The 25,134-nt window shown below is 39.4% G+C and overlaps 1 protein-coding gene across 3 annotated transcripts in view; it reads right to left on the bottom strand.

The window, feature by feature from the left end:
• The window catches only part of phkb (phosphorylase kinase, beta), a 110,702-nt gene that overhangs the window by 65,722 nt on the left and 19,846 nt on the right, over window positions 1-25,134 (bottom strand). For all 3 annotated transcript variants that reach the window (XM_032560743.1, XM_032560742.1, XM_032560741.1), the window contains 6 exons: window positions 24,536-24,674; window positions 20,079-20,178; window positions 16,558-16,665; window positions 15,774-15,854; window positions 11,122-11,237; window positions 6,117-6,180 (listed from right to left, as the gene is read on the bottom strand). In XM_032560743.1, coding sequence (XP_032416634.1) covers window positions 6,117-6,180; window positions 11,122-11,237; window positions 15,774-15,854; window positions 16,558-16,665; window positions 20,079-20,178; window positions 24,536-24,674 — 608 coding nt within the window. The remainder of the gene's footprint in view (window positions 1-6,116; window positions 6,181-11,121; window positions 11,238-15,773; window positions 15,855-16,557; window positions 16,666-20,078; window positions 20,179-24,535; window positions 24,675-25,134) is intronic.

The raw sequence follows: 25,134 nt of genomic DNA, 5'->3' as shown, positions 1-25,134 counted from the left end.
TTTTCTTCCCCCAAACAGGTCTGGGCTTTTAGTCAAATCAGCAATCTTTCCTTTCGCAATCTGCAGAGTGCCGAGCGCTGCTGGACAGAAACGGAGGCAGCTGAGCGCCATTCCACTGAAAACTAAAATCGGCTTTAAGCAGAACAGAATTATATACATCTGTAGAAGTATCAATGGACACATTCAGACCTGAAAGGGCAGGTTAATATCTATGACTGGGACTAGACAGGCAGCAGAGATGTGAACCAGCATGCACTTCCATCAACTGTGCCTCTTTTTCATGAATGGTTAGTGTTATACAAGGTTCTAATATTATATTATTTAAGAAATCAATCTACTCTTTCAGTCAGTTTTATGGAACTAACTTCCATTTTTTTCTTGTTTTTATTTTCTGTGACTGCAGTTGGTGAAATATAAAAGGCTATTTAAGCCGAATCTCACTGGAAACTAAGGAAAGAATGGGAAATGTAAAAAAAAAAAGAAAAACAAGCCAGTGAATCAAAGCAAACAGAAAAGCAGGGAAAAAAGACACATGAGGGCTGTGTTAGATTGTCTGCTTGTTTTCAGAGTAACAATATGTCAGATTGTTATAGGAGAAAAAACCTCAATCGGCGTACGTCTGCAGGATAAACATAACATGTGGTTGATAAATGGCACTTTCAAAAAAGCTTTTGTTCACATTTATATGCAAATAAGAAAACAACATGTGTTTTTGTTGATATGGCAGCTTCACTTCAGTCCAAAAAGTTTTTACTTGGAGTCTTTTGTTTCCGTAACTTTCAGAGCAAAGGTTGAGGCATAAAAAAAAAAACAAAACACGTGCCTCAATGAGATCTAAAAATCTCCTTTCCACTAAAATGCAGAGGCTGTAATGAGGTTGAACACTTCTGACCGCAGAACAAAATGAACAGAAACCCTGATCTGTGAAATACATTAAATACCAACAGTTCTTCCCCAACATGGCTGTAAAAGTAGGAACAGTATAAAGTGTAATACGACTGATTAAATTGCCCCCTCTTTATTGATTAATCAAAATTAATTGGAATTGAAAAAACTTGGCTTATTGCATCAAATATGATAAAATGGTGGTTAATCATAGTAATTGTTTACAAAGCAAGTTGGTTGGGCGCTCGGCAGTCATTCATCCAGCGGCCCGCTGTGTTTTTGAGTTAAAAAATGTTTAAGGTTGACAGGAAATATGAAAATATCACTTGATAATTATGTGTTATTGGAAGATTGGAAGATTCATATCTGAATACCAACTAAAAAACCTTAAAAAAAAGCAAACATTTAAGAAAAACTTAAATAAGTAAGCAGTGCTAAGCCTGGTGGCCCGCCAGGCTTACAATACACCTTCTAAAGCTTCTAATTAAACAGATAAATGCTTGTAATTGTCAATAATATAAACTATTATAATTTGGACCTGTTTTTGTAAATCTCGGACAAAATTGTTTATCTATTTTGTAGCAGAAAATGTTGTGTAATGTCAATAGAAAAACTGTAAAAAGCCACACAGAAAATGGAGGTAAACAGTAAATATAATAAGAAATATTCACTATTTCAAAGATCTTAATGGATAATCTAATATAAAACATGCTGGCACTACTGATATGGAAGAAAAATAATAAGAAGGGGTGTTTACATGGATTCAAGGAGCCGTAAATGTGCCTTCAAAGCTGATGATGTTAGTTTTATCTCTCCAGTTCAGTTTGTCTGGAGCAGAAAAGCTGCATCCCTGCAACTGGTCGGAGGCGGGGGCGGTCAGTGGAGGAAAACTATAAACTCCCTGGACCTGTAAGTAGAGTGTCCATTGAGCCGGCATAAAGGCTAAACGTGACAGAAAAGCACACGGTCTGGAGTCGGCGATAAGTGCGATAGCAGAGTGTGGTTTATAATAAATGTTCCGCTTTGAGGCGCTGGGGGAGCTTGGTTTGGTTTTGGACGGCTGAGAGTCAGCTGGGAAATCAAGATTGATAAGGGTCATTAATAAGAAAGAGGAAAGCTGGTGCACAAGCATTCCCACATAGGAGTAGCAGACTTGATGCAACACGCACTCACACTCGCACAGCTACAGATGCTCTGCGCAGCATGGATCATAAAGCTGACACGTCAGTAAATCCATTCAACAAGCTCAGCTTGAAAACAGAACCCATTTTGAGTAGAAAGTTGCTGATGAGACTTTGCCCGCTTTCTGGTTCCTTGTAAGGTGCAACCTGCCAATTCCAAGTCTGTTTAAATCTTGTTTTTTTTCTTCTTTATTTTAAAGAATGTAACTCCAACCAAACGCTGGAGGCTCTTTGATAGGAGCAGAACTCTGGACATATGGAGTTACTGTAAGTCCAACATTACCAACAGCTACGCACTAAAGCAAACGTCTGACATTTAAAGGTTTTTTTACAAACTCAAGACGCAGTTCAGTAAAGCATGCACTGTCTGTTGAAAACAATAAATGATGTGACTTCTTGATTTTAATACATTTAACCAATTTTATGTAGTATTGATGGTAACACTCTATTTGACGGGGTGTGCATTAGACTGACATGACACTGTCATAAACATAACATCTATCATGAACATGAAGGAGTCTTTATGAATGTTTATGACTGTTGTCATTCAGTAAATCAGCGGTTCCCAACGATTTTCTGGGTCCCTCTATGGATTACAATAAAATCCCCCCCAAAAAGGAAAAAAAAAAAAATCAACTGGGCACACACATCGTTCAACCAGACATAAACCCTCCTGTGACGTTACCGCCTGAATTCCAATGTATTGCCGCCTGCAACCAGTTTTCCAGCTTCTTTTCAGAGAAAATTCAAAAAATCAGAGGATTAATCTGTACATCCACTATAAAGTCAGTACCAATGCTGTGCCCAAACAAAACAAATACAGGAAAAATGACCCAATTTCAACTACTTAATTATAAAACCCTACAGGAAATTATAAGTCAAATAAGCTCCAGTTCCTGCTGTCTGGATGTTTTACCCACACATTTCTTTAAGAAAGTCCTGCCTGTTATTGCTGCTGATCTGATCCAAATAGTAAACTCATCGCTCTCGTCAGGCGTTTTCCCCCAGGCTCTGAAAACAGCAGTAATCAAACCACTTATAAAAAAGAACAATCTGGACAAATCACTAATGCAGAATTACAGGCCGATCTCCAACCTCCCATTCATCAGCAAAGTTATTGAAAAAGCTGTGTGTAAAAAATTAACTAGCTTCCTAACTATAACCAACCTCTTTGACTCCTTCCAGTCTGGTTTTCGTGCTCACCACAGCACAGAGACCGCCCTGGTAAAAGTGTTCAATGACATCCATATAAATACGGACTGTGGCAGAACCACAGTGCTGGTTCTGTTGGATCTCAGTGCAGCTTTTGACACTGTTGACCATGACATATTACTGAATCGACTGGAGAGTTGGGTCGGACTCTCCGGTCCAGTGCTTAACTGGTTTGAATCCTACATAAAGAACAGGGATTTCTTTGTTTCAATTGAAAACTTTTCATCAAAGAGGTCAAAGGTCACATGTGGGGTACCCCAAGGTTCCATCCTAGGACCCCTTTTATTCAATATTTATATGCTCCCACTAGCTCAGGTTATAACAGGAAATAATATTAGCTACCATAACTATGCAGATGACACACAGCTCTACATTACGATGTCACCAGGTGACTCAGAGCCCATCCAATCACTGAACAGATGCTTAGAACAGATAAATGTGTGGATGTGCCAAAACTTTCTCCAGCTGAACAGAAACAAAACTGAAGTTATTATTTTTGGACCTAAAGAGGAACGATCTAGAGTCAATGCACAGCTTCAGTTATTACAACTGAAAACTAGCGATCAGGCCCGAAACCTGGGAGTAGTGATGGACTCTGACCTGAACCTCCAGAGCCACATAAAGACAGTTACAAAGTCGGCCTTCTATCACCTGAAGAACATTTCCAGGATTAAAGGACTAATGTCTCAGCCAGATCTAGAGAAACTCATCCATGCGTTCATCTTCAGTCGTATTGATTATTGCAACAGCGTCTTCACAGGTCTGTCCAACAAATCAATCAAACAGCCGCAGCTGATCCAGAATGCTGCTGCTCGCGTTCTCACTAAAACCAGGAAGATAGAGCACATAACACCAGTTTTAAAGTCCCTCCACTGGCTCCCTGTAGCTCAAAGAATAGACTTTAAAATACTGTTGTTAGTTTATAAATCACTGAACGGCTTAGCACCACAATACATTAAAGATATGCTTTTATTGTATCAACCTTCCAGACCTCTCAGGTCTTCCGGTTCTGGTCTGCTCTGCATCCCCAGAACCAGAACCAAACGAGGAGAAGCAGCTTTCAGCATCTATGCACCACGAATTTGGAACAAACTTCCAGAAAACTGTAAAACAGCTGAAACACTGACTTCCTTTAAATCTCAACTGAAAACCCACCTGTTTAGAATTGTATTTGAAATGTAATCAATTACAAATTTATTGATGTAACTTGACTTAATGATTGATTCTATATTGCATTGTGATTCTGTGTTTGTTATGATGTAAAGCACTTTGAAATGCCTTGCTGCTGAAATGTGCTATACAAATAAAATTTGATTGATTGATTGATTGATAAACCTACACACACATTTTGTTTTCAAACTCCACTGAAGTTTATTTCACACTTCAGGTTGCAACAAAACAAACTACAAACCATCTATACAGTGAAACACTTTTGTGTAACTGTTTTTTTTCCCCATCCATCCATCCCGCTTCCTGCGCCCCCCTGCAATGGCACTGTGCCACCCCCAGGGGGCGCGCCCCACACTTTGGGAACCACTGCGGTGAATAATGACACTTTTATTCCGAAGTCGTACTAAAAGTTGCACTTAAAGTCTATTAAAATTGCCAACTTTACATTATTCGGTAAATAATAGCATTTTTAATACATTATTTGCTGAATGACAATTCGTGACAAATCAAACATTCATAAATACTCTTTCGTGTTTATGACAGATGTTATGCCAGTCTTATGCACACCCCTTCAAATAAAGTGTTACTGTGTTGATTGATTCATTCATTTATTTTATTTCAAACAATTAAAAATAGTCAAATGCAAAACAAGAAAACAAAACAAAGTGCCCAAAAACCAATAGGTAAAGGTAGAAAACTTAGTCTTACTACCTCTTTTTAATAATGTATAACAATAGTTTAGAACTGCAAGAACGTATTGTTTACTTATTTGACACAATTCAGTTTACATTAACTGCTAGTAAAACACATCATAGCTCACCTGGACTTGAGCTGATATAGTTTATGTTGTAAAGTTTATTTTATTTTATCTGGCCCCAAATTCACAGAGAATTCATGGAACTCATCATTTCCACCTAAAAAAAAATTTATACACTTGGTATTGTATCAGTTTTCCCCAATTACACCTTTTTTTCTAACAATTTTGTATAATAATAATCCTTCTCATGATATTAGTTCAACTATTTTTGTATTTTCTGTATCTCCGTTTTCTTCCGTCATTCTACTTTTTCACAAATTGTCTACATAGATGGTTCTTTTTCTGACAGGCATTTAGCAGCCATTGACCCGTCAGTCGTCGATCAGAGCCAATCAAGGCAAAATTGACCGATTCTGCTTCCTGGCTGACGGATCGGTGCAAAAACGTTCTCTTTTTCGCAGCAGTTCAAAAAGGAGAAAAAAAAACAAACAGGAGCTTTTGCAGTAAAACCTGCAGCGACGCAAAACGATCTTAGGGAACTCTCTAAACTACTGAGGGACTTAATGGCCAGATAAGCTAATCCTGGGTACCGTCCAACTGTTGACAAGAACGAGAGGAAAAAAATATCTTTACTTCTAATCCATTGACAGGTCTAATGAATGACTCTGTTTTTCTGCCTTACAAAGCAAGAAAAAAAAAAAAGGTGCAATAATGGATTTAGCAAAAGAGCGGGCGGGAGAGCCAAACCGGGATCAACTGCGACCATCGATCACAGTGTGTGCAAACATAAAGTATCTGCTGAAACAGACCCGGCCGTTCAGACAGAGCCCCGTCTCGAATTCAGAAGTAGTGCGTTTCATTTTTACTCAGTCAGGAAAAAAATATGAGCAATGAGTTTGAAGTTCAAATACCTGATTTCCAAACAGGTTGAATCCATTGATGGCCTCCAGAGCAGCTTTAGCGAGACCCACGGAGCTGGAATGAGAAGAAACACCAAATATTAACCACATTATGACCACAATGAAGGTTATTAGCTGAAACAATAACCTTCATATTACAGTGTTTGATACTGTAATGTTGTTTCTGTCTGTGAATTATCCCATCAGCTTTCATAAGACTCTGCCCAATTCAAATCGTGATCTTACAGATCTGGCAGGCCTTAATAAAGCTGAAGGCTCTTGAGGCTGCAGTCTGGTGTAAATAATGCCTCTCTTCAGAAAAAACCCCCTGAAAATCATAAATAAAGAATATTGGAGTGGATTTCACAGTGACTGACGGCTGTGATTGCAATGCAGATAAAAAGCAAATCCATTTCGCTGCTGCGTCTCCATTTCTACCCAGTGGAGACGGGCACCAGAAAGAAAATTAGACGGGAGATCTGGAGGAAAAGCGAAGACGACTTCTGATGTCGCTGCAGACGCTTCACCCAAGCAGTGGAAGTAAAACATTACAGGTGGGTTAAATGTAAAGTCAAAACTTTCTTTAAACAAAGAAAGTTTAAAAATCCTCTTCAAATTGTTTTTCAGCATCATTTAAAGTGACCATCATTGCTGTGTAAACCATCATAGGGTGTTTTCACACATGATAGTCCGGCAGACATGGTTTGATTCGGAATCAAAATTGTATTTTCACTGCACTGTGTCAAACAAATCAAATACCTCGGAGCAACCTGTTCACCCCATCATCTGTGGTGGCGCTGCAACAACAACCGTTGAAGGAAGCAACACAAAAAACCTCTGAAGAAGACACTGAGCACATCTTCCTCCTTCACAAAATGTGAATAAAATTGAAGTGGCGTCAGACTTTAACGGTCGTAGGATTTCTCTTGCAAGTGACAGATGCGCGTTTGTTTTGATTGCATTCACCCAGAATGCCCTGCTGTATCTTCCAGTTCCTGCTTTTGGCGCCGTCTCCGGTCCGCTAGGCATTCAGGAGGGAATTCGAGCCGCGCCAGAGTTTCCCCTCAACCGAACCGAAAACCTGGTGTTCAGGTGGACCGCAATTTGTGTTTTTGATCCGTACCAGAGTGCGATTACACATTCACACCTCCCAAAACAAACCGGACTTACAACGCAAAAAACTGGAGTTGATTTAACACCACCACGGAAAAATATCTCCTTCTGCTCGGATTACCTCCACATTGTTTTACTACAGCAAAACAAAATCTCAAGTCCTTTTGAATTCTGCTTCCAGCGAACCGAAATGCTGACACAAGCTCATCTATTCAAAGTTGGTTAAAAAAAAAAAAAAAAACAATAGGCTTCATTTTGGGAAGGGGAAGCCACCAACTTTCCCAGAAAGAACTTTCTTGGCTTATTACAAGTTGGTGGAAGCTTTACCGGGGAACAGAGCCGCCTCCTGCAGCTTTCAGAATGCAAGATGAAAGCTGAGCCGTCACGTTCACAGAGCAACACAAATATAATCGGCTTAAAAATGGGGAAACGCTTCACGTTTAAAGAAATAAAGCCAGTCACGACGTCTTCAAACACCTCAAACAACAGTTCTCATATCATAGCCACTATACCTGTTTGCAGTGCGAAAACACAGATGAAAGTAGGATCAGGGTTTAATCGAAAAGTGAAAAGAAATTAGAAAGTGCCTTTAGAAACAGTTTACATGTGCATAACAAAGCCAAGAAAAGCTTTGGTCTGCCAGTAATACAAGCATTTGGCACAATGAAGAACTACAAATTGTACACTAGAGGAGCAAATTCACACTCTATAGTCATTTTCATACTTTCATACTTGAAATATAATTTCTCAGTACATTACAGAATAAATATTTATACAAATACTAAAGCTAGAGGTCAAACTCGTCATCTCGCCTTACATATTGAAGAATGTGTAATGTTGGTCTAAAGGTGAGGAAATGAAGGGAATCTCGACACATTCTCATCCTGAGTAGAGCTTGTGCATTGGGATCAATGGTGTGGAATTTATAGCGTTCTGTTGGGTTTAGGTGGGATATGTTAATGTCCTTGTTGATTTCTAATACTTAATGATCAACTGGCCATCTACAAAAATGTATGCTAATTCTCTTAGTGCTGTACACACTGTGAGAGCCATGAGTGGCAGCCTGGCTTATCTGCTAATCATACTGTGAATGCTTCACTTTCATATTCACACAAAGGCAATGCCCTGACAGTTATTTTCCTATGGCACTGAAGGAACAGGGAGATGCTGAACAGTCTGCGTCAGATTACATCTGACTCATTAAAACCTGAAACAATGCTGGTGGGATTAGATATGCTTCTTTCAGTCAAATTTATCTTCAATCTTAAATCTATTTAATAGATCGGACGCGACGATAAAATGTTCTCCAGAGGCAAAAGTTAGTCATTTGTTATGTACAAATAAATCCTCTCCCCAATGCAAACAGGCTTTCTAGTTCATCTCTATTTAACCCACAAGCAGAGCGAAAAGGACTTCTCCGTTACGCAGATCTAGTTTGCATAAAACTGCTTTAAAACAAGTCAGCCTCGTTGTTTACCATTTACACACAGCACATGAATTGCTATTACACAGCTACATGTAGAAACTCGCTCGCTAATTGTGAAAATCAAAAGCGTAGCAACAAGAAGCACAAGACACATTGGATTAGTTATCTCCCCCCGCAGGATATCTTGGCAAGCTGCTGCCAATAGTGTTGGATTGTCAGAGGGAAAGAAGAAGAAGGCAAAACATGCTTCCAGGAGATAAGCCATGGCAGAAATTGAGGATCTTTATCAAGGCGCTGATAGAGGAGAGGGAGGCCAGCTCGACCTTGGATGATAAGTTAGTTAGAAGCAGGTAACAAAAGCTCCCTGCAGCGGGTCAGAACAGAGCTGCTGCTGCTCAGACATGTGGGCTTAACGACCAGCGTTCGGATTGTTGAACTCTTTACTGTGCAGTTTTTCTTGATGGAGATTACTTGCCTATTTCTGATTGTTGCTTTGTTGCCCATTACAACAAATAGCCATAAAGGGAGATAAAGATCTGCGTTAGGGTTTCTCGCAATTCTTAAAGCTGCAGGAGGTCACTTTTACAACTTTGTTTTTTTTTTTACGCATTTGTTGAAACTGTCACTATGTCGTGACAGTATGAAAATTTATAAATAAATAAATCAAGGTCCTCTGTTTTCTCCAGTGCTAAATAAAAACAACCAGTCAGAACCAGGAGGCGGGACTTAGTGCTGTCAATGACTCTTTGTGTGGCGTTGTTTCCGCTTCCTCTCTCCGTTCTGACGCTGCAGCTAGCACAGCCTGTCAAAAGTGCTAACGCTAGGTAGGTGGATAAACAGTTTTCCTGTAATGGTAAGTTGGTTTTCCACCATTAGCACGTTTACATAAGGATGATTGACAGCGCTACGCCCCTACTCTCTGTATTTATTATTGTGCATTAACATCAACCTTCCAATGGGAAATTAGCTGCCTGGCTATTATCTCATGTATTTACATGTAAATGTTCATGAATACATTTATTTAAAATGTCTCATTTAAAAAAAAAAAAAGCTTGCAAAGTGGATTAGAAGAAAAGGACGCTCGTTTCGTGTGGCATCTTCACAGCCAGTTTCAGCTTAAAACCTGGGATGCCGTTTCTCCAAATGCTGGGAAACTTGATGGCAACAGAGATACACTGCATGATATCTGCATGAGGGGTGGAAAACAGGCATAAAACACTTCAAAAGTCATTTCAGATTCAGCTCCATTCCTCATCATGGCTGTAAACCGTCTGACTGAGGAGATCATGTTGAGAAGCAGCAGCTTTTATTTCTACATCAGGCTGTGGTGCATGAAGAGAACTGGATCAAACACAGATGAAGGGGGCGGGACTAAAGTTCAGGAATCACTTAGAGTACTTCTGTTTAGTTTGGTACTTAAAAAATATATATATATATTTTTTTATTATTATTTATTTATTTATATAAAAACATGTATAAGTTTTTGTAATAAAACTTAAGTTTGGATTTTATTTTGATTTGAAATACATTTACATCAAATGACTCAAAACAGAAGTATAATCAGGATTTTTCAGATTTATTTGAGCAAACATTGGGTAATAATAGAGGTTTTATTTCCCAGAGTGGTGTATTACAGCAAGTGCAGTACATTGTTATTTGTAAAAGCACAGCAATGTGTGATTCTACAGCTTTTTGGTAGAGGTGAGAAATGCTGCATATTTTAAAATCGATTCGATAATAAAGTAAATACAGGTCCAGTATCACCAATACTGATGCCGATATTGATTATTTAAGTTTGACATGTGATCAAACTTCTGAGCTTAGGTGTTTCTGTGGTCTTTCCATTTAAATATATTGTGTTAAAATCAGGGACGGCATTTAGATATATATGTGTCTACAAGATACATTACATAACATCAACATGATAAACAGAAACAATAGAAAACGTACATATGTGTGCATTTTTCCCTTAAAGTACAAAAAATTATAATTTCAGAACAAATCCAAACAAAATATTTTTGAGATAAAGTTGAGAAACAATAAAAAAATAAATTCAATAATCTAAAACTTAAGTTTTGATCAGATACTGATACCAAAGTGATATTGATATTATCAATATTTTTGGATCACTCTGCCCACCTCTACTTTGTCAGACTTCCATAGATTGAGGCCTGCAGACTGTAACCTACATAAACGGATCCAACACACAGACCCACGCTGTGTCCATTTTGTTTTCATCCCTTTGCGTTTAGAACGTCTGTGATTATTTGGAATGATTATTTTATTCTAATAAATTCCAGAGAAACACGGTTTTGTGTTGGAAAATAATAGTTTGACCGGCACAATAAGAACAATTATAACAAACCGTTGGTATAGAAAACAGATATTTGTCCTTGATGTTTCAACATGTTATAGGATTTATTATTATTTTTTTATTCCAGAACATCTTCATGTGCCTTTTGTTCCGGACCGACTGACCTGGAATGCAGCTCTGTGCTGCCGTTGTTGTATTTGCTGCCTCGCTCCCACATGCCGTAGTCGGGCACCCTGTAGGCTCTCTCCACACAGAACACCAGATTCTGGATGAAGGAAACCTGAGAGGCAAAAACAGAAACATCGAAACATCCAAAAGCAGAAAGGCTTGGGACACAGGGAGCAAACACAACACACACAACACACGATCACACACACCGAGTGAGCCGGAGCTGGTGGTCGTAAACATGTTCCCAAATGGGGAAAGAAAAAAAAAAAAAAAGCAATCGCAGCACATGATTTATGCTGCCCCCACACATTGATACAAACACACAGGACACAGAGATACAACAATACACGATTGTACAATACCGAATGACCTTCTTTATTGATCTGGGAAGATGAAGGATGTAAGGCTGATTACTAAGGTTACCGAAGAGCAGGAGAAAACTGATTTCTCATCAGCACTCAAGGTGAAACTCTCCCTGCAGCTACAGACAAGGTCTTAACTAACTCATAAAGTGTGCCATTAATATATGTGAAGGCACCTACAAAAAAACAAAACAAAAAAAAACAAAAACAAGGAGCTGACCCCTTCTTACAACAAAATGTTCACTTGTTGCAATATTTGAATTCATTAAAACCACAAAGTAGCATTTAAAACTCGAAAAGATGCACCGATCAGGCTTTTCCTTTTGAAAACGAGTTCAATATTTGATACAAACCCAGATTTGTCTGGATATTTATCCTGCAGATCAACAATCGGAAACATTGCCTGATTTCGATCTCTTGCCAATTTATTGGTGATTTATTACTGAACTACTACCGAATGTAGCCTCCGACTTTTCTTGCACGCGTCATGGAAAGACACTGCTACGACCTGTGAGATGTCAAAACCTTGACTTCTAGATGCAAGACATTGGGGGGGGGGGGGGAAGTGCGAAGACTTTCTGGTCTTGCATCATTAAAAAGACCTGAACGCAACTGCGCTTTCATGTGTACCTGAGTGACGGGAGGTTTAATCTGAAATGGCACAGTGAGGAAAAAAAAAGAAAGAATGAGTAAAAGAGAAAGATGGAGGGGGGGAAAAAAAAGAGCCTGCGCAGGTTTTAAATAGGCCAGTTTGAGAAGGAGGCCAGGCAGGAAGAATGAGAAAGGTGTTTGCTGCGTCTTTTATGACTTGAATGATTAACGAGAGCAACTCTTCAGTATCTTAATGGTATCTTAATGAATGTTACTGCCCACTGGCCAAAACAAGCCGCTCTGTCTTACTGATGCCAGCCAGATTACTAATCCTGCTTCTGTTTTGGGACGGAGTTTGTGAACACGGGATACATGTGGAAAGCTAAGTACTTTCTACTTTTACCCAAACATCCGCAGCCGATGAGCTTTTTTCACATTTGGCAAATCACAACCAGAAACTTTCATCAATTTATACAAGAAAAATCAACACAAAATGATAGTTTTTCAAATCTAAAATGGGGAGTGGATTTAATCCCCCACTCAGACTCCATTGTAGTCAATAATAATAGAAGCAATTTCACACTATTACGTAACCCAGGCCTTCTAGGGCATTTCTATAAAAACATTGTTAAAGGGTTAATAGAGGAGCCATGTTGTGATGTCTTCCCGAACGAGAAAGAGCAGGAGTTTTTAAAGAGACAGAGGCCCAGTTTAGTGAAGTACCATTATGAAGTCAAATTTCTTTTGTTTGATATGCATGCAGCATTTATATAACAACTGAAGTTATGATAGTTTATTGATTGTGCTGTAAAATGTGCCTGGAAAGCACAATAATGATTGCTTTATGATGTAAAAGTGTGAAACCTTCTCCCTGACCTGCCTGCTGTATTAACCTTCATGATGCAGTTTGTTCACTAATGTTTTCTAACAAAACTCGGCGGCCTTCACAGATTAAATTAGACATGTGCACTCCATTTAATAATTAGGGGATTTTTGACTCACCTAATTCCACTGAATTTATTAAAGGGTACCAGAGGCAGACAGAATGCAAATACACACCATATAATGCATTATTTTGCATTGGGCCAGTTGAACACCAGACTTGTGAAGTGCAAAACAAGCAACAAAAAAAAAAAGATAAAGAAGGAGATTGTGATGCATGCGAGGCAAAGAGTCGCAGCATTTCATGCATCATGAGACTGAAAATGACATCTGGCAGAAGGTTGATGGTGAATCTTTCCTTCAAGAGACGTGCGCAGCCTTTCTTTGCAATCGCAAGGAAATAAAAAAAGAGAAAAGAAAACACTGCAATGCAGCTTCCAGGCTCGGCCTGGAGGAAGCCCACAGACTTCACAAGCAGTGACAGCTTACAACAGGCTAATAAATACGGCACTAATGTGATTAGTCTGAATGAAATACATTTCAAACAGCTTTCAGTGGGAGCAGCAATCACAAAAGCTCCTGCTCAGTGGTTCTGATGTTTGCTAATACGGGGTTTGGGGCGCAGGCCGCTTCGGTTTGAATTATGCAATTTGGTAAGCGCTGTTTAACCAGGCAGAAAAAGCTGCTGCACAGCCGCGACTGCCCTCATAAACATAAAACATTGCATTGTTAATTTGTTTTGTCAGTGGTAAGAAATGGAGAAAAACGGGAGGTTACCAAGGTGATATGCGTGTGCGTTTGGGCGTCTAAACAAAGTGCAGGCAGCATGCATTAATTGCTCGGCGGAATAATATTTGACCGCATTTCTGCTTTCTTCAGATGAGCTCAATTTAGTAAACAAATGGATTTCTCTACCAGGGGCACAAATTTCACTGCTCTGTAGCAGTAAGTAAAGCTGTGAATGAGCTGGCTGTTAAGTTAAATGAATTAATGATGTTCTTGTTGCTCCTAGAGGCCACACAATAAAAAATAAAAAAAAAAAAAAAAGGTACGCTGTGGAAACCTAACGAGCGACTAGGTCTGTTTTTGTTTTATTAAAAGCTGAAGATAAAAAATACCCCATGCTGGACAGATAAATCAATGTACAGGGAGAGACAGATTTTAGGTAATAAAGGCACAAATCACTCAAATAAAATGTAAACGGATCATTTCCCAGGAGGACATTTAGACTTCCATACGCAGATCATCTAAATGTTTTTTTCCTGGTGAAGTTAACAAAGCGTTTCAGAGACTATAAATGCAAGAAATCCTATGAAAGAGAGATATTGCCCCCTCCGATTCTGCTTTTATGTCAGATCTGTGGCATCTGCTTTGAGCTTAGTTCAAATAAGCCCAAATTTGGAGGCCTACAATTCCTATCAGATACTTTTAAAGGGGCAGTGATATGTGTTATCCAGGCACATTGTGCTGTAAAATAGCACCGTCAAGAAACTATATTAACTGCAGTCACTAAAACAATGCTATATACATATATCAAATGTGACATAAAATGCATTTTACTTTGTAATTTAATGCCTTGAAATTGGGCCTCTGTCTCTTTAAAAACTCCTGCCCTTTCTGGAACTCCGCCTTCAGGAAGTCATCACAACATGGCTCCTCTATTAACTCTTTGACAATGTCAAAGGGTTAGAGTTTCACTGAGAAGCAGCTCCTATAATGAGCTCAGCAGATGTGCAGTTCCACCAGGTGTTTGCTAATTGCTCTGGCTAGTCTGAAGGAGCCGAGTGGGAGAGTCACAGGGGGAGGACTGTTTCTAATGAGGGAATAACATTATGAAATAAAGCAAAGCCCAACAAAGGTCGCTTTTACATAATACTGCCCCTTTAAAATCTCAGTGGGAGGTAATATTTTGTACAGACGTAGAAAACAAATTTTTTTTAATATCGAGAACGATTTGATTTCCAGAGGGAAATTAAAACTACTGTAATTGTAGCTCATATGATAAAAGTTGGAAGTGATTCTTTGTATTTAAATGTAGATAAAAGAAATTAAAGCAGGACTCTTTAATGGACCTCTGCTATTAGAACAGCACTTGTGTGACTTGTGACTGGCACAACTGGCTAAAGACAGTCATGATGTTAACATTTTTATGCCTCAGTTTTGTTACACAGTGCCTTTTCTTTACAGTTTTAAACTAAAACTACTTCAGCTGTCTGCTTTTCTATGGCTGACGATACTTGACTTACAGTCGCCTTAATTTGTGACAGCTCTCTTTATTTAATTTGCTTGATAAGTGGATACAGTAGTTGATAGTCGGTTGCAACCTCTTCATGTGTAATAAATAGCAAATGTTCTAAAACATCTGTTGTGCTTCATCGCTCTGCTATTACAAATGCAGAAATAATTTGTTCTATAATTATCCATTTTACTTGACTGGTGTCTTGTTTCATAATGTGTATATAAAACGTTTGAATAGCTTAGATTAGTGTGCAGTGATTTCTAAAGCTTCGTCAGGTGTCAATTTATGTAATCATATTTTTTAGATTCATAATGAAGAACATTTGAAAGCACATTTTCAAATTCCATTAAAATTGATATGTAAATGTGAACATGTCTTTTTAAGTAAATCAAGCAGAGAAGTTCACTGGATGGAAAACAAACCTAAAGGAAGAAATTTATTACTACTGAATGTGTAATTACTTAACCACATGCTTATAAAATGTTTGGACCAGCTTCTAATTGCTTCCAAAATGGCACAAGTGTAAAATGTCTATGTTTTTTTTTATTTTTGTGCTTTCTGGTGTCTTGTTTACCTCATCGGTGTTGTAAATGATCTGGAGACCGGAGCAGATCATCTCCACCAGGTACAGCAGGAACAGAGAAACCGCATCGATCTGCAGCGACGACAGAAAAGGTTGGGAGTGAAGCAACGTTAGAGAAACGACCGTCATTTCCGCTACGCCGCATGCTACTCTCAAATTCAGTTCAGCCAAAAACCGTTGCATACTGCAAAAAAAAACCAACAACAAAAAAAAACAAGACGTGTCTTTTATGTTAGCTAGAAGAAGTGACACCGAGACATCATCAATAATAAAGTGAAAAAAAAAAACAACAGCAAAGGACTTAATGTGAAGAGCAAATCCTTCACTTCTATACGCCCTTGTTGATTTTTCAGCGTCTTTGTCGCAGCTCGGTAACTTTGCAGCCTTATTTTGATTTTCAATTTCTGGCTCTCTCGCTTGTATTGGACTCGCTTCACTGGAAGTACAGGCTCCATCCAAACGCAGCGCACCAAATTGACCTCTTTCAATACCATTGACAGAAGAATAAACTGTCTGAGCCCCAGTTTAAAGCACATTCGCCTTTCATACAGAGAGAGAGAGAGAGAGAAAGGCTGCAGGACTAATACTTGATAATGTGTCATTTATTTGCTCATTTATTCACACCGTTTTATCTTTAACAAGGTTTACTCATCCTAACTTCTGATCTGAAAGTGAATTTCCCCCCACACACCATATCGTCATTAACCTGAATATTGTAGTAAAAAAAAATAAGATAAGCCGTCTCATTTCTACAGCTGGCTGTTTGCTGACTCACCTGTAGGTGGTGATAGTCGCCGTAGGTGTAAACCTCGTCGCCGGTGTCCACGTTGAAGACGGAGTGGAGACACTTGGAGGGGCTGGGGTCATTTTTAAACTCCTCCACCTGACAGAGAGACGAACACAGGCGGAGACGGGTGAGATAAGACGGGTGAAGATGGTGCAGAGGGAGATAAAGGCAGAGATTTCTTTTGTTGCTTTTGATTTTGACACGGTAACAACTTTGAAAAGGTGAGGAAGAAACCGTCCACAGGAAGACAGAGAAGGCAAATATATGGTGCCTTACAAAAGCATTCTCAAACCTTTCCTCATCCTCAAACTTTCCACATTTCTTCACATTACAACCACAAAATGTGTTGGATTTTATGTCACAACAAGTAGTGTATATTTAAAAGTGGAAATAAATTGATAGTTTCCAATTTATTTGATTACAATAGCCATCAAGAGGTGTTGTGTTCACCTAATTTTTAACCTCCTAAATAAAATCAACAGCAATTAACTGCTTTTAGAAGAAATCAAATTTTTTTTTAATGGATTTTTGGTTCTAGTGGCTTTTGATTGTAAGTTGACAGGAAGGTGGGTTGTGATAGAATAGGAAGATGTGTAGCAAAGGTCATCGTGTCGGGATTTGAACCAGTGCCTGCCGCGTCACTTTACCCCATGAACATACTGTAGTTTACATTTCTGTGATTTGATGTCAGTGAAAATCCATATTTTCCTGTAATTAGAAAACTTTAGAGAACAAAGAGCAACATGGAGACAAAGGAACAGCAATAAAAGCAGGTTTAGGTTATAAAACTAAATGAAAAGTTTTGAATATGTCACCCAGCTCTGCTCAGTCATCTGAAAATGCAAAGAGTATGGAACGACTGCAAACCTAAACTGCAAACCTAAATTGCAAACCTTGAAGGAACCATGGTAACTCTGGAGGATCGGAAAAGGTTACACATGTGGGAAAACTATCACCAGATATCACCCTGAACACACCGTTCCCAAAGCAACGCATGGTGGTAGCAGAATCATGTTCTGGGAGGTTGATTGGAGACATAACCAGAAAAAGAGACTGGGCTAAGACAAACTACAGCAAAAGGTCGATCTGTAGGCATACAAAGCTTGTAGACAAATAAAAAAAGAAGACATCTATCTGCAGCAAGAGGCGGTTTCACTAAGTGCTGAGTCAGGGGGACTGAACGCACATGCACACCATTCAGGAAACAGAGTACTTTGTGTTGAAATCTCATTGGAATACATCACAGCTAGTGATTTTGATGTGATCAAATGTAAAATGAATACTTCTGCGAACCACAGTGCGGTCCTGGAACCTGTCACCGTTCGTTGCCGGCGCTTTAAGTCTTAAATCACATCCGCCGTTGCAGCAGAAGCGGCTCCAACTGTGCCAGTGACACATATTGAACATAATCTTTTATTTCCGAGTCAACATGCTCGTCCCATGAGGAACGACCGTAAAGGGATGCTGTGTGGGGTGGACTGCATCCTGCTCTGTGGCAGATAAGGGTCACATTCAGGTCACTCAGTCTGTGACATGGTTTGCAATAAGCCCTCCACGGTTTCTTGGCTACATTGTTTTGTTCGGTGGCTTGTTGGTGGCTTTGTGCTTGTTTGCTGCATCGACTCAGCTCCATGCTAAATAACAGCTGTGCTGCCAGTCCTGTCATGCAGTTATAAATAATTGGCCTTTTGTCCCATCTTTCCCTCATTTGTTTCCCTTTTCTCCCTCCTCTCTCTCTCTCTGTCTCTCTCTCTACCATCTCAGTCCTGAAGCCTTCCTGCCTTTCTCCTTGATTTTTTTCTGTCCTCAAGTCTTCCTTTTCAGCTTTCTATCATGCACTCTACTGTTTTCATTCATCATCCTTTTGCTCTTTGTATCTTTATCTTTTCTTTTGCAGACACCCCGTCTTTTGTCTGCCGCTCTACCGTTTCCCACCCTTTTCTGCCTTCGTGTTGCTACATAGCTGGTCGTAGTCGAGACCCTCTGCCCTACTTTTTCTGGAGCTGCTCCACTTCTTGCCATCCCACAGTAATACGGATATAAACATAAGTGTGCATAGAGAGTCCAATGAGTTCTGACGCACATATTTCCATAAAAGATGCTTTTTTTCTTTCTTTAGTGGACCACCTGAATCTCACTCCAATAAAGCCAAAATGTCAACTGGCTCCACTCTTGAAAGATTTGTTGTAATTGCTACAAAGCACAATCAAAAGTTGAGTGTAGCCCCCAAGGATTCTTTCTAATACCCCACTGTAATGGGAATGATCTGAAACAAGTGATGTTAATGGGATTTAAAGGTGCAGCAGCACAGCTTGTAGCCCTGTTGCCTGGCAGCCAGAAGGTTCAGGAATCGAATCCTGGGCCTGGGGTCTTTCTGCATGGAGTCTGCATGTTCCCCCTGGGTTCTCTCCGGGTACTCCAGGTTCTTGCCATACTCTAAAAACATGACTGTTGGGTAACTCGGTTTGCCAGATTTGCAATTAGGTGCGAGTGCGTGTGCATGGTTGCAATGTAGGGATGAACCGACATAAACATTTGAGCCAATATTGACAGCTAATAGCAGATATTTACCAATAATATGTACATATTTTACAAACCTACTTTGACGTTTTGAAAAAAAAATGACCCCACTGCTTACTCAGTTTTACTTATCGGATCGATTCAGACATGTTTAATAATGACTAATATCGGCCAGTGCCGATGTTGGTGCCTGTATATCGTGTATCCATAATTATACATCTAGTGTATTATTTGTGCTGCCCTGGCAACATGTCTAGAGTGTACCCAGTTTATCCATTTTATTTTGGTAATCTAAGTGTACAACAGTTATCTCTTGTGAATAATACTAAAATTTTATGTTTCATGTGATTGTAAAGAAAAACACATGAAACGTCCTGAAGACGTTCCTTCATGCAGACATCGGCCTGACATCTTCAATAAAACCTCCATGTAGTTCTTAAGTGCCGGAGACGGGTAAATGACAAATGCCGCTTTGTGTAATTAACTGTGTAAACGCAGCTTTGTAATTAAGACACAGGAAAGCTCTTCTCTGAATTAGGTCGTGAAGGTCGAGACGAGACGAAGCAGAGCGGCTTTCTCAGAGTACACACACAAACACGCGCGTACGCAGCAAGAGAACACACACACTGAAAAGACGCTGCTCATGAAGACCACCAACAACATCCAGCCAGAAGATCCACTTGGCCCTACTTTGGCTGCATAAGGCAAAGCGCGCTCATTAGGTTTACTGCAGACGTGGCATGAAATTTTCCCGTTCGGAGCAAAAGTCCGAGGTAATTAAAGGATAGTGTGTTATTAAGCCCTGAGGACTGAAGCATCCATCCTCTTCCTGTTGTCATTTGCAGGAATACAAACAAAGGGAACAAGACGCCTCCGCTGCTTTAGAGGCGCTATGCGTGGAAACGTACTTATGGTAGGAAACTGTGCGTCACTGCAGGCTTTCCTGAGGAAAACATGCAACTTAAGAGCAGACGCTGGAACAAACTCACCTTATCCGCCTGCCTCATGTAGCAGTAGAGGATCCCTCTCATGCACTTGATGGCAGAATGCTCCAACTCATGAGTGCGGCCCAGATCATCATCGATCCGCCTGCACGGTGAGGGAAGAGAAAAGGACTTTAACAGCGCTGTTCACACAGGACATGAATGAAACGACGGAACTGATGGCCTCTCTAACAGAACAGGAATGATGATCCACTCACAAAAACAGACCTAAGAGAGGCCTAATTAGCATTTATCAGTAGAACCTCAGAAGTCAAATTTCTAATTATAGCATCTGACCACATTCTGCTGACAGCAAAGCAATAGATAGAAGACACTCTTGGCAAGATTTCTGCTCATCTCTTGAGTATTTAAAAACTTTTCAGGCTCTGGAAGAAGAGGGCCAAGGCCGGTCACGATAAATTGTTGAAGAAGTTATTGTGATAAACGGTGATATTGTTGTTCTGAGATCATTTTACCATAACACTGCCTACACCGTGTCATCATCCGAGTTTCAGATGATGAAGATCGTCAACCATCTCTCACCATCATCACGGCTGTTTTTCTTCGACAATGCACTGTTTCGAAAACGTGAAGGCATTTTGTGAGTGTGGAATTTCTGTTAATGGCGAAATAAAATGTTTCACTTTATTCATGCCTCATTTTACAACATGCATACATTTGTTATTAGATTGTAAACAAATCCCCCATTTCAAGGAAAGGGAAGGACAACTGTTTGTGTAATTATAAATGTGTTGTCATTCCTATGAATAAATGAGACATTTTGCATCCAGGTGATATTTTAGGCACTTGGATGTTACAGATGACTGGCCAGTGTTTGAATCTGGCCTTCTCTGACCAGATGTACATTTCCCCCATGATGGTTTTGCTGGCAATAGGGCCGTAAGGCTACTCAGCACTTCAAATGGAAAGAAAAAATGGAATGCAAATATGAAGCTGAAAAGTGGCTTGCAATTAGCTGTCGATCCATCTATTAGATTATAGTTGATCATTTCTGTCCAAGAAAACTACTGAAGAACAAAGACAGTTCTCAATCACATTGAGAACTGTCAAATTTAAAGTGTAATGGAGCCACTTTTCAACGTCAAGCCTCTTGGCGTTGATGTTAACATGAACAATAACATCGAAAAAACAGATTTAAATTTAAAAACCCTTAAAGACATAAAAAGCTATTTGCTCCTTCCACACTTAGGATTTCAATCAGCTTCTTACTATTACAGTACAAAAACATTATTTTTTGTATAGGCATGGTCTGAACAAAACCATGGCACTGTAGCAATATTATCTCAGCTTTTGTCGTCTGGGAAAAAAAATCCTTAATGTTTTTTTTTTCTTTTAGATTTTTCCCTTTCATGTTCTACTGTGTTCTTACCCGAGTTAAGGTGTTGCTTTATCCTGTTCATCTCCCTGTACTAATTGTTGCTCAAAAGGTCTTACCATATATTTTCTTCCTTTGTATTCACTTCTTAGTTTATTCTTATGCATTTGTGTTTAGTTTCTCTTCATCATCCCCATGTGTTTCACCTGACTTGCCACTCATCTTATAAGCTCTTGATTTGTTACAGTTCAGCGCTGGATTCTCTGTGTTAACGCAGCTAGTTCCATGCGCTGTTTTTAAAAAAAAATAAAAATTCACTAATGCCTCTCACCAATTGCTGTTTCACCACTAAACTTGGCAGATTGCTGTAGTCCCTCGGTGGGGGAGCAGAGCACCGTGGCTACAGGCCGGGACCGTGTGTGCATACTGATGGAAAAAAAAACCCAAAAACGCAGGCCGACGTAACACCTGGGATTCGCGGTCGAAGTTCAGGTACTATTTCAACTTTTGAGATGCTAAGCAGCTGCTCCCAGTCGTATCGAAACAAACTCCTGACTGACAAAACACATCACTGCAAATGTCTAAAAGTAAAAGTAGTAAGACTAAAAATATTATTCCAGCTGCACAGCCTCCAAAACCAAAAAATGATTGTCCAAAAAAACAAAACAAAACAGTGTTATATCCAAAAACAAAAGTCTACAAAGAACAAGCATAACAGAGCTACTCCAACATGATGTCAGCACGAGTAGCATAATTCTAGATCAGTATTTAGTGATGGAATAAACAGAAACAAGCTACTCTCGGTAAGATATCTGCTCATCTGTTGAGCATTTAAAAACGTTTTCATGCTTTGGGAAAAGAGGGGACAGGCCTGCCACAATAAATCGTCAGACGTTATTGCGATAAACGATAATATCGTTGTTCTGAGACCATTTTCAAGTCATTTCACAGTAACGGCATAACAATGCAAGAACACATTCTCAAAGATAAAACGCTTTCTTTTCTAACGAACATTACACACTAGAACAAAAGTACACTTTAAATAAATAAACAAAAATGGAAACTGAAGTCTCTGTAAACGAAGCTATTCTTCCATAAAGAAGTCATGTTCAGACTTGACTTCTGAAGCACCAAACTGAAGACTTTTGTCATCCAGACTTTGGTAGTAAAAGATACAGACATGAGGAAAAACGGCCATGTAATTGGAAATTATTGATTTATTATACAATTAATCAATTCATTGCTTATTGCAACAGGCTTAAGAGGAAATATGTAAAGTAGAGAGACGACTGTCCATCCTGTTTGGACAAATACACTGAACCTTTATTCACCACTTGCCATTTTATGATTACTTAGAAAATTAAGAGAGAGTTTCGATGGTAACGTAACTACAACAACTATCCCAGCAGTACATACAGTATATAAAACATTAGCATAAAGGTCAAAGGAAGAGCTGAAATCATGTGGACTTAGAGCAGGGGTTGTAGCAATTCCAGCCACTCATCAGATCCCCGAGTGTCTCACACTCGCTCAGACACGCACACACACACACACACGCGGCAGCCGACTCTGAAGTAAGTAATGGCACAAGCCAAGCCTGTCAGATGAGAATCATCTTAATTAAATCCCAGTGACAATTCTAACAGGAGGCAGCCATGACTGATGACTGGGATGTGCCGCTGGTCACATCACTGGAGTACACTCTATTTTTACTCCTCTCTTTCACTCCGTCTTTCCCCACAATCTAATTTCCTCGCTCGCTTTTCCTTCCCATCCCTTGTTTTTCCTGGCTACCCCTCTTATCTCCTCACACACTCTTTCTGCTGACCTTACCCCTCCCTGACATTCCTCCCGTTTTCCAGCCTGTTCTTAACTACAAACCATTTTAGTCCCACCATCATCATATCTTCCTTTCTCCATAATTTTCTGTCTTTTCTCTGTCTTTTTTTTAAAATTCACACTTCAGGGAAATGCCCTTTTCTCAAGACACTAATCAGTGAGGAATAAATCAAATAAGGGAAGCTGATAGAGAGGATTTTCTAGCACTTGAGTGAGATGCTAATGTAGCACTCTTGTTTTAAAATCTGAAGACATATTAGCCGTTTATTTCTCTCTTTTTTTCTTTTTTTTTACATATTGTGTTTTGTAAACAGCCCTGAATCATTTTCTGCTTCAACCATAAATTTCAAGTTTTGTTTTATAACCTGACATGGATTTTAAGCTGCACCACAGTTTTTTTTTTTTTTGCTTCTTGTTCTTTAATATTTTCTAAGAAACCTCCAGGACCTCAAGAGAACAGCTGGACTCACAGCTAAGTCCTAAATTATTCATACTCCTGGCAGATTTGGCCTTAAAGTAATCTTTGAATTTTTCCAACATGACTCAGAGGTTTTATTAACGTTGTGGTGTGGCCTGACGTGAATCTGATAGTGAAGTTAAAAAATGAAGGCGGTGGCAGAGATTTCTTCCTGCCTGCAGGCGTCAATATCAACAATAACTCGGGAGAATTTTGAATTAATATACGAGTTAAGCAACAACGTATTATTTCCCTTTGGGATCAATAAAGTATTTTTGAGTAACAAAAAGTCTCTATATGCTAAAATGTCAAACATGTTTAGTGTTTAAAGTTCAAAGGGTATGATTATTTTTCCAAAGCACTACACAGTATGTTTTTCTTTAAGTTGTTATCCAGGGACTGACATATTGAGGAGATTACACTCAGTTTCAGTATTTCATGAAGGTTTTGGTTCAATTAAACACAAAATAAAACCATAAACTATTGCAGTCAAGAGAGGCTTTGCTCAAAAAACAGCAAAGCCAGGAAACTGAGAGACACAATCACCTGAGTGTGTGTAGGGGTGTGTGTGTGGTGACAGATATTCCACAATTACACGCGGTCCAGCTCTCTGCCAAGTAATCATGCAGTATTACCATAATTATGAAGCACCTCATTAATTAGCTAAATTAGTCATGAAAACAGCCCCCAAAATAAGCACAAGATTTCAAATATATCATCAGCCATAAACAGTGACAAAAACAGGAGGCTTTTCAAATCATAAAACAGCCTTATCATTTAAATAAAGATTCAAATGATGAAACATAACCCGTGTCAGAGAGGTTTACTAACCGGTATGCCATACCCAGGGCCCAGGCACAAGCAGCGCAGTACAGAGAGTCCCGGACCTTTGCCTCCTTCATGTCGGAGAATGTCTTGACGGGGAAGAGCCCAGTAGTGGGGCTCTGGTAGTTCAGGATGGTTGTTTTTACTGGATAAAGGCAGAAGAGAGAAAGAGAGGAGCAAAATGGATCTTAGTAAAACTCCAGTGATGGCTGCAGCCTCAGGCGCCCGTCTACTCATATCTTACGTTGTTTGTTTGTCATTTTCTTGTTGTTGTTCTTTGGGTGGGCTGCACTGAAACTCATTTTCTGTACAGTCCACTTGGTACAATGTCAATAAAGGCTGATTCGAATGATTCTGGTTCTGAAAACTGAAGATCAACCAGTTTACTGTGAAGTTGTCGTTCATTTCGAATGGGAAAGAAAACATAAAAAACGGTGATGCAAAAAAAACCAATGTATGCATATGTACAAGGAGAAATAACAGATATATGGGACAAACTGAAGTTCTTAATCCATAAGATAAAATCTGTAAACATTTCATTTCATTTTGCACAGTTCTCTGCTTTGAGAGGGGGGGGGGGGGGGGGGGGGGGGGGGGGGGGAACG

The sequence above is a fragment of the Xiphophorus hellerii genome, chromosome 4, assembly GCF_003331165.1.
Source record: "Xiphophorus hellerii strain 12219 chromosome 4, Xiphophorus_hellerii-4.1, whole genome shotgun sequence".
In the NCBI taxonomy this organism is placed as follows: Eukaryota; Metazoa; Chordata; class Actinopteri; order Cyprinodontiformes; family Poeciliidae; genus Xiphophorus; species Xiphophorus hellerii.
The sequence above is the reverse complement of the archived record's forward strand: the minus strand, read 5'-3'. Positions and strand labels throughout refer to the sequence as shown.